The sequence below is a fragment of the Oryx dammah genome, unplaced genomic scaffold (genome assembly GCF_014754425.2).
Source record: "Oryx dammah isolate SB20612 unplaced genomic scaffold, SCBI_Odam_1.1 HiC_scaffold_14, whole genome shotgun sequence".
NCBI classification, from domain to species: domain Eukaryota; kingdom Metazoa; phylum Chordata; class Mammalia; order Artiodactyla; family Bovidae; genus Oryx; species Oryx dammah.
The window spans coordinates 22,265,253-22,275,010 of NW_024070198.1; the positions used below are offsets into that span (position 1 = coordinate 22,265,253).

The following is a 9,758-nucleotide window of genomic DNA, read 5'->3' on the forward strand; positions in this document are numbered from 1 at the left end:
CAACAAGCAAGACTGCAATTCCTTTTATGTAGGTAATATGAGGTCCATAGAAAAAAGCAGTAAAAAATACTAGATTGGACCTCAGTGATCATTTGCGGGTGATGGGCTTCCCAGGTGGCCCTAGTGGTAAAGAACCCTCCTGCCAAGGCAGGAGACGTAAGAGACACAGGTTAAGTCTCTGGGTCAGGAAGACCCCATGCAGGAGGATACGGCGGCCCATTCCAGTATCCTTGCCTGGAGAATCTCATGGACAGAGGAGCCTGGTGGGTGACAGTGCATAGGGTCACACACAGCTGGACACAACTGAAGGGACTTAGCATGCCCACACAAAATATTAGAACAGATTTTATCTCTCCATTTAATAAATTTCAGTATTGCAAACTCCTTTTTAAAAACAAATACTAACCTTTGAGCACTTACTGACAGTTACTGTGGTAAACATTTTGTGTGCAGGATTTCATGATATCTTCTCAATAATCTTATGAGATAGGTCCTGATACCACCATCCCCATTTGCGATGAGGAAATTGGTTCAGGGACATTAAATAGTTCACTCAAGGTCACACAGCAGACCTAACACGCTACAACAGCTCCCTGTTTCCATAATTTAAAAAAATAAGGAAAATAAGATGAAACTAGGGGTAACAGTTCAGGATCCAGGTTTTACACAAAAGATGCTAAGCAAATTTGGCTCCCCAGAAACCAGGGCAAAGAGAAAAATATGATCAATTATGAGATCCTTGGTGCTTCAAAGATAAAAAAGCAAACCACTCATCAGGAGAAACATCGTTACCAAGTGCTGAGGTTTAACAGAACTTCTGCATGAAGTTCATAATTATAGCAGTGTTCAATCAAGTGATCTACACTTTCAGTAACATACCTGTATACCCAGGTATCTTCTGGCCAACTACAAATGGAAGTTCACTGAAAGCAATTCCATGAGGAGCCAAACTTATACAGCCTAGGTGTCAGATCTGGTGGTATGGCTAGATCCGTAGTTAAAATTCGATGTGTGGCTTAATCCTCCAGCAAACTCCTAGAATAGCGCACATTCAACCTATTAAAGACTGTTAGCAAGAAGGAGGAGACAAGATACAAATATATGTATGACTGAGTCCCTTCGATGTTCACCTGAAACTATCACAACATTGTTTATCGGCTATCCCACAATATAAAAGTTTAAAAAGAATTGGGAAACAAGATGTGACATTCATCTTAGATTTCAACCCTGGTAAAATTTCCAGGTAGGCTGTATTAGTTTTATTCTTCTTTAACAGATGAATAAACTGAGGCTCAGAGAGTCTAGAAAATGTCAGTCAGTTCAGTTCAGTCGGTCCAACTCTTTGCTACCCCATGGAACACAGCACAATAGCCCTCTCTGTCCATCTCCAACTCCTAGAGTTTACCCAAACTCATGTCAGAGCCAGCCCTAAATCTGTGTCTTAGGGATCCCTTCCTCAGCCATGCTTGCCATCCACACCTCAACAAAATAGCTGATGCCCTCAGAATCTTTCTATGGGTGGTGGGCCTCAGGACCTAGGAGAAAGTCCTCTTGCACTGGAAGGGAGCTGGTTAAGGGAAAATGGGGCCGGGTGAGTGAGGAAGCACACGTTTCCCACTCTAACCCCTGACACGTTGTACCCCAAAAAGGGAAGTAAGGCTCACATTACATAGATGAAGAAACCCCACCTCCACCCCCAAACATAAAAACAATCTTAAAGCCTACACCTGACTTCAGTCATTTACTTTTCTTTACAGGCTGGGAATAAGTGAGCCCTCAGCTTGGGGAGTTAGGGGAGATTTCCTGGAGAGAAGAGACGAAAAAGGGCACGTGGGGGCTCATTGCAGGGCAGGGTTCATGGGGAGGAGGCTGGGCAGGGAGGAAACAAAGGATCCAGACCCTTCCTCCACCACGCGCTCAGGCTTTCCAAGTCCAAGGAGAAGGAAGGAGTAACAGGACACCCACTCAGAGATCTCTATGATCCCTTTTCGCCCTCGCCTCGCCATCCTGCAAAAAACTGAAATCAAGGAAGAGCAGCAAGCAGGCGGTGCTTAAAAAAAAAAAAAAAAAAAGGGCAGAAATACAGGTGACAGGTGCACCCAGCCCCAGCGCATAGCTGCGGCGGCAGGAGAACGGCGCGCGTGCTCACCGTCGCCTGCCGCCGGGCCTCGCGCGCCCTCAGCTCAAGCCTTCCTCTTCTTCCGGCGGCCGCGCTCCACCGCTTCCCCCGCGGGACTGTTGTCCCCGCTGTCGCTGCTGGCCGGCGGCCGCAGGGCTCCCCTCTCGACGCGGTACTCGGGCTCTCCCAGGCGCGGCGCGCCCTGCAGCAGGAACTCGCCGCCGCGGTAGGTGACGCGCACGTTGGTGCGCGGGTATGTGCCGTACACGCGGCGCAGCTCCCGCCGCACCGAGTCCGGCATATCGAGGCGCGGGCCAAGCACGCGCTCTACGCGGCCCCACCGTAGCTCGGCCTGCACGGTGCCGCCTTCCGGCCACTGCGCCCCGCTCTCGACCGCCGCCTGCCCCGTGGCCGCGGGCGCCTGCAGCGATGGCCCCAGGTAGCCGGGCGCGGGGAACGGCGGGCGCAGGGCCGCGGCGTAGGCCGGTGGGAAGACCCAAAAGGGCCGCGCGAACTCCAGGGGCGCGCCGGTGGCGTGGAAGCAGTGGTATTCCCGCGGAGCAGCCCACTCGCCGGCGCACAGGTCGCGGGGCCGGCTGCAGAAGTTATGGGCCTGGATAGGGGGCAGCAGCAGAGGGGCGGGCTGGTAGGTGTAGGTGAGGTGCTGCAGTAGAGGCCAGACGTCCTCCCCAGGCGCTCGGCAGAAGCATGCGTACATGGTCCGAAGTTCAGGCGGTCGGCGTGGTTCCTGGGGCCTTGTCCTGGTCCAGAGCTGGAGTCGGGGAGATGGATGCGCTTTGTTCTCACGTCCACCGCCGATCCTGGTGCCTAGTAAACGCAGGCCCTGGTTCACGCAGGAGCCCCTGCGATTGTGCCCTTGGCTTTGGGGAACTCTTACTAAGGAGTTTGGCTACCAGGTCACCTCTTGTCCTAGGGCTGGACCCAAAGCCCAGGCTCCCAGCAGGTAGGAAAGACTCAAGGCCATTTGAAGCCCCAACCCTGATATGCTCTTCCAGGTAGCTCCCCACTCACTTGTCTCCTTTAGCTTCGGGGAGCTGGCCCCCAGCATTTGGAGGAACCAGAGAGATCCAGGAGCAGGGCTCCTCTCCACCACTTTTCAGTTGATCTGCTGTTCTTCCTGCCCTGACTCGGCCACACCTCCTGGTTTCCAGGCAAAGGGAAACACCTTGACCTTGCCAGAAGCCAGCCAGCCTGTGTTTACACTGGGTGAACCTGCTGGAATCATGTTGGCCCCAACTTAGACACAACATCCGTGAGGGCATCCTAGTGCCCTTTGCAATTAGGTTAGCTCTCTGTTATCCACATCCCATTTTCCCAGTCAGATGGATTGAGTTATCACGGCATCTGGTCCCATCACTTCATGGGAAATAGATGGGGAAACAGTAGAAACAGTGTCAGACTTTATTTTGGGGGGGCTCCAAAATCACTGCAGATGGTGACTGCAGCCATGAAATTAAAAAACGCTTACTCCTTGGAAGAAAAGTTATTACCAGCCTAGATAGCATATTTAAAAGCAGAGACATTACTTTGCCAACAAAGGTCCGTCTAGTCAAGACTATGGTTTTTCCAGTAGTCATGTATGGATTTGAGAGTTGGACTGTGAAGAAAGCTGAGCGCCGAAGAATTGATGCTTTTGAACTGTGGTGTTGGAGAAGACCCTTGAGAGTCCCTTGGACTACAAGAAGATCCAACCAGTCCATTCTGAAGGAGATCAGCCCTGGGATTTCTTTGGAGGGAATGATCCTGAAGCTGAAACTCCAGTACTTTGGCCACCTCATGGGAAGAGTTGACTCATTGGAAAAGACTCTGATGCTGGGAGGGATTGGGGGCAGGAGGAGAAGGGGACGACAGAGGATGAGATGGCTGGATGGCATCACTGACTTGATGGACGTGAGTCTGAGTGAACTCCAGGAGTTGGTGATGGACAGGGAGGCCTGGTGTGCTGCGATTCATTGGGTTGCAAAGAGTCGGACACGACTGAGCGACTGAACTGAACTGAACATTTGAGTTAAGCACACGACTGAACAACTGAACTGAACTGAACATTTGAGTTAAGCTCCTCCTCACCAGGCACTAAATCATGTTGCTTTGTGGTTTGGTCGTGTCCAACTCTCTGAGACCCTATGGACTGCAGCACACCAGGCTTCCCTGTCTTTCACCATCCCTGGGAGTTTACTCAGACTCATGTCCATTGAGTTGGCAATGCCATCCAACCATCTCATCCTCGTTCAAGGTGCTTATGAGCATCTAACTTCAAGTTTACATCAACCCTAGAAATGTATTAATAATTCTCTCCCCCCCCCTGCCCCCGCCTTACCTAGCAAGAAACTGCTTGCCTCAGATTTGGTATACAATGAATGTATTCTATTACTGGGGCTTATGTAAATATCCTGCTCAGACTCACACAGCTAGTTATGTTAAGGGCAAAGTTCTCAAGACTTGTGCTGTCAGTAATAGCATAATCACCAATCTATGCTGGGTCTGCTTTCCCGCTATCTGACTATTCTCCCCTCTAGAATGTTACATAAGAGCTTATAACTTTTTTTCAAAGAACTTCTAATTCTTATTAGCCATATGAAGAACATGGTGATATCATTCTCATGGAATAGATTAAGGAACCAGAGACTCAGGAAGTTAGGCCACATTCCCATCTTCTCACAGTCTGTAACTGGCACTGTGGGATTTGAACTCAGTCCAACGGATGCCAAAGCCCAGAAGTGACTTGGGTAAAGCCAGAAAGTTTGCTTCATTCACATGGGGCGAAGACTATCTGAGCTCCAGTCCCCATTGGCTGCAGGTCATGCCCTTCCAGCTCTCTTCCCCAGTGGAGTGGGTCATAGTTGCTGGCTGGTTAAAATGGATACCCTCTCCTAGTTGCTGGGCTGCCAGGCCATCATACTTTCCTTCCTCCTCTGTTAATCTAAGCAGTATTACCACTAACCCCCACAGTTTCTCATAGATTTTCAGCATCCCTCAGAGTCCAGCTATCCTCTGGGAAGTTCTCCCACACTCAGCCTGGTGATGTCATGTTTATTCCTGACTGCACCACTCTTTCAAGTCTAATTCAGGCCATTGGCCTAGTGACAGCAGCAGCTTGGACTGGTTTAGTTTATCTACCTAACACTCCCTATCCAACAGCTCCAAGAAGGGAGCCTCCCCCTCTGTCCTCTTTAAGAACTGGTCCCAGGGACTTCCTGGTGGTCCAGTGGTTAAGATTCCCCATGCTTCCAATGCAGGGGGCACAGGTTTGATCCCAAGATCTCTCATGCTGTGTGGCCAAAAAAAAGAACTGGTCCCAGGACATAGTAGTCTTTGTTGGGGGAGGCCTCCCACCCCCATGATGTCCATGGCTTAATCCCTGGGAACTCGTTAATATGTTACATTACATGGCAAGGAGGAATTAAGGTTGCAAATGGTATTAAGGTTGTTGGTTAGAAGTCCTTAAAATAGAGAAGTTATCCTGGATTATCTCGGTTGGTCCAGTGTAATTACAGGAGTCAAGTGTGGAAGATGGAGACTCAAGAGTCAGAGTATGTGATAGCAGAGAGAGTCAATCAGCTATCTCTGGCTTTGAAGATGAAAGAGGGTCATGAGCCTCGTGGGCCAAGGAATGCAGGCAGCCCCAAAGCTGGAAAAGACAAGGAAATGGATTCTTCCCTAGACCCTCCAGAAAGAAATGCAATTCTGCCAATACCTTGATTTTAGTTAATGAGACAGAATTCCAGTCTCCAGAACTGTAAGATAATACATTTGTATTGTTTAAAGCCTCTAAGTCTATGGTAATTTGTTAGACCATTAGTGGAAAATTAATATACCTCCCCACTCTATTTATAACTGCCCCTTTCTCCCCCATGGGGATCTGATCACCCAGAGTGGGAGATGAGAATGTGAGACCGAGCTCAAGTTGAAGCCTGGGACAATGAGAAGCCTGTGTTTTAATGTTCTGACGTAACTTGCTGAATACCTCTGCTGGTCTGGGTCAGAGGGTAGTTCTAAGGAAAAAAGAAAAGAACCAGGCCAAGTTTCTCAGCGTTTATTCACCCTGATTCCAGTAACAGCCTCCAGATTTTTAGGGTTCCACACCTTATCTACTCTTAGGAAAGTGGTTCTGGGGGAGTTGGTTCTAGCCCATCATTAAATTACCTAGGTGATTTAGGGCTCGACCAGTCATCACTGTCATCCCTTTGGCCCTAGTGACTAGTTTAGGCTAGCCATGTGACTCAATTTAGGCCAATGGGAACCAAGCCCAGGGCTGTGTTCTCTTATTGTGTGGATGGAAGGGCTCTCTCCCCTGGACTGAAATCTGGAAGAATGCAGTTCTGGGTCCAAAGGCGATGCTCTCTCAGCATGGAATTGCAGAGTGGAACCAAAGGTCAGAGGGAGAAATTGAGTCCTGATGACATCGTTTGAATCCTGGACTTTGAAGTTATGTGAGCCATTGAATTCCTTCTCCCCCGCTCAGTCTTTTAGGATATAGTTGGTATACAGCACTGTATAAGTTTAAGGTGTAGAACATAATGATTTGACTTACATTTATTGTGAAATGATTACCACAATAGGTTTGGTCAACATCCATCATCTCATATAGATACAAAAAAAATTTTATTTTTCTTCTGATGAGAACTCTTAGGGTCTACTCTCTTAACAACTTTCAGACATACCATACAGCAGTGTTAACTTTGGTCATCGTGTTATACTTTACCTTCCTAGTATATATTTATCTTATAACTGGAAGTCTGTATGTTTGATCAGCTTTATCCAACTTCCCTCTCCTCACCCCACAATAAATTCCTTTCCTGCTTAATCTAGTTTGAATGGAGTCTTTTTTTTGTATATGTAACCAGTTTTGTTTACTTCATATAAACTTAACTATAAAAGACACAATGAAATGGGCATTTAAAAAATTATACCAAAGCACCATCATGTTAGCCTTTGGAAGATTAAATGTTTATTATACTGTGGAGTGGGGTCTTCTGTTGTTTGCCAAAACAATACACCTTGAGTGTTTTTCCCCCAGAATTTATGAAAAAATTCAAAATACAGCAGCCTGAGTAGTTTTTGATCAGTGACCCCCATGATCAGAGGCTCTTTTTCAGGCGAAGTAGAGGATGGATTGGGGAGAGAAAGATTGGAAACCAGTCTTGGAGGAGGTTCACATCCTAGTTTAGGAAAACTGACAACCAGAACAAGAGCAGGGAATGAAAAAGACATGGGAGCAGATTGACCTGGACTGGATTCCAGGTGAATCAACTGCCTGGATGGGTAAAGGTGGATGCACATGTGTTTAGCTTGGGTAGTCAAGGTGATCCTGCGGATAAGAAAGATGAGGGGGTGACAGAAGTTGAGACAGTGCTGAGTTCTGGTGGGACATTTGGAGAAGACTATCTAGCAGCAGTTTTATATTCAGGCTGGAGATAGGAGGTAGCTTGGTCATGAAGGAAAGGTAGTAAGTGAAGTTACCAAAGCCGCTGCTGCTACCCTGGCCCAAATTACATACACTGTGTCATCAGGGATGCCAATTTGTTGGGTTCCACGTATGCCTTTTGAGGGCAATTGAGGTATAGTTTATGTATAATATTGTAAGTTTCAGGTGTACAAATAGTGATTCACAATTTTTAAAGGTTATATTCCATTTATAGTTATTATATTTGACTATATGTCCTGTGTTGTACTATATATTCTTGTAGCTTATTCATTTTATATATAGTAGTTTGTACCTCTTAATCTCTTACCCCTATCTTGCCCTTCCCCTTTTCCTTCTCCCCACTGGTAATTTGTTCCGTATATCTGAGTCTTTCTTTTTTTGTATATACACTAGTTTGTTTTATTTTTAGGTTCCACATATAAATTAAATCATACAGTATTTGTCTTTGACTTATTTCATTTAGTATGATACATTCCAAGTCCATTCTTGTTGCAAATGGCAATATTTCATTCTTTTTTTTAATGTCTGAGTAGTATTCCACGGGGAGAAGGCAATGGCAACCCACTCCAGTACTCTTGCCTGGAAAACCCCTTGGATGGAGGAGTCTGGTAGGCTGCAGTCCATGGGGTCGCTAAGAGTTGGATACGACTGAGCAGCTTCACTTTCACTTTTCACTTTTGTGCATTGGAGAAGGAAATGGTAACCCACTCCAGTGTTCTTGCTTGGAGAATCCCAGGGACAGGAGGGCCTGGTGGGCTTCTGTCTGTGGGGTCGTACAGAGTCAGACACGACTGAAGCGACTTAGCAGCAGCAGCAGCAGCAGTATTCCATTGTGTGTATGTGTGTGTATTGGGACTTTCCCAGTGGCTCAATGGATAAAGAATCTGCCTGTAATGCAGGAGACACAAGAGACCGGAATTCAATCCCTGGGTCAGGAAGATCCCCTAGAGAAGGAAATGACAACCCCCTCCAGTATTCTTGCCTGCAAAATCCCATGGACAGAGGAGCCCACGGGCTACAGTGCAAAGGGTCGCAAAGAGTAGGACACGACTGAGCGACTGAGCACACAGCATATATATATATAGGCTCACATGTTCTTTATCCATTCATTTGTTGATGAGCACTTAGGTTGCTTCCACGTCTTGGCAATTGTAAATAATGCTGCTATGAACATTGGGGTGCATGTATCTTTGCAAATTAGTGTTTTCATTTTTTTCAAATAAATACCCAGGAGGGAATTGCTGAGTCATATGGTAGTTTTATTCTTAGTTTTCTGAGAAACCTCTATACAGTTTTCCATAGTGCCTGAATGAGTTTATATTCCCATTAACAGGCAGTCTTGGTTTTGAAGTCCTTCTTACCCCATATAGTGTATGGCCTGATGAGTTTAAGTGAATACATGAAAAGAGTATTGAAAATGGAAATTTGGGGACTGTCTCCGACTAAGAAAACCCTGGAAAAATGTGCCCCAAGGAAGGGGCCTGGGGAGTTGTTAGGTGGGGGGAGACTATGGTGGAACCCAGATGAAAGAGGTTGGAAGCCAAGGGAGGAAGGAATTTCAGGGAGAGTGTGTATCTCTTTCCCACGATCCAAGGACTCTGATACAAGTTGAGAGAAGGCGACATGATCTTCAGTTGTACCACATGTCCCCTCCCTGTTATCTCTGTGCTTGACAACTGGGAAGGAAATCAGATATAATCACAAGCCTGGTGCTGACACAAAAGGTAACTGGTTACACTGTCTATAAAATCAGAGGCTGAGGGAACACCGAGTGTAACTATGGAGCATTAAGTGCAATACGGAGGCCAAAGCCTTCCCTGTAAGACCACATCTAGTTCTCACCCCTTGGCAGCTCAGCCCATTTTTCTGTTCCCCCACTGGATACCCAGGGAGGGCTAAGCCAAGACTCAGGGTTGCTCTGAAATAAAGGTGCATGCATTCCAGAGATGGAATGCCAGAAAGACTCCTTTAGTCAATTTATGAAGGACGTAGTGTATCAGACTCCATACTGAATGCTGGGTTTCCTGCCTTCTATTCTCACAGCCAGGAAAGCATAGACAGGGATAAGGGGTAGCAATGGGAGAGAAATGGTAGTCTTCCTTCTAGTAATGAGGGCATTCTAGAACATGAGGGGAATCAGCAATTGCTTGAAGTCTTTAGAAGAGAGATGATGCCTGTGTGGCCAAGGCGGGG

General features: G+C 47.0%; 1 protein-coding gene across 1 annotated transcript; it reads right to left on the reverse strand.

Annotated features, from left to right (window-relative positions):
* Positions 1-8: 8 nt before the first annotated feature.
* On the reverse strand, positions 9-3,264 carry CUNH10orf95 (chromosome unknown C10orf95 homolog). The gene is made up of 2 exons (XM_040254299.1): positions 3,152-3,264; positions 9-2,891 (listed from the first exon to the last, which is right to left on the reverse strand). The coding sequence occupies exon 2, from the start codon at positions 2,835-2,837 to the stop codon at positions 2,184-2,186; it is 654 nt and encodes a 217-aa protein (XP_040110233.1). The 5' UTR covers positions 2,838-2,891; positions 3,152-3,264; the 3' UTR covers positions 9-2,183.
* Positions 3,265-9,758: the final 6,494 nt, after the last annotated feature.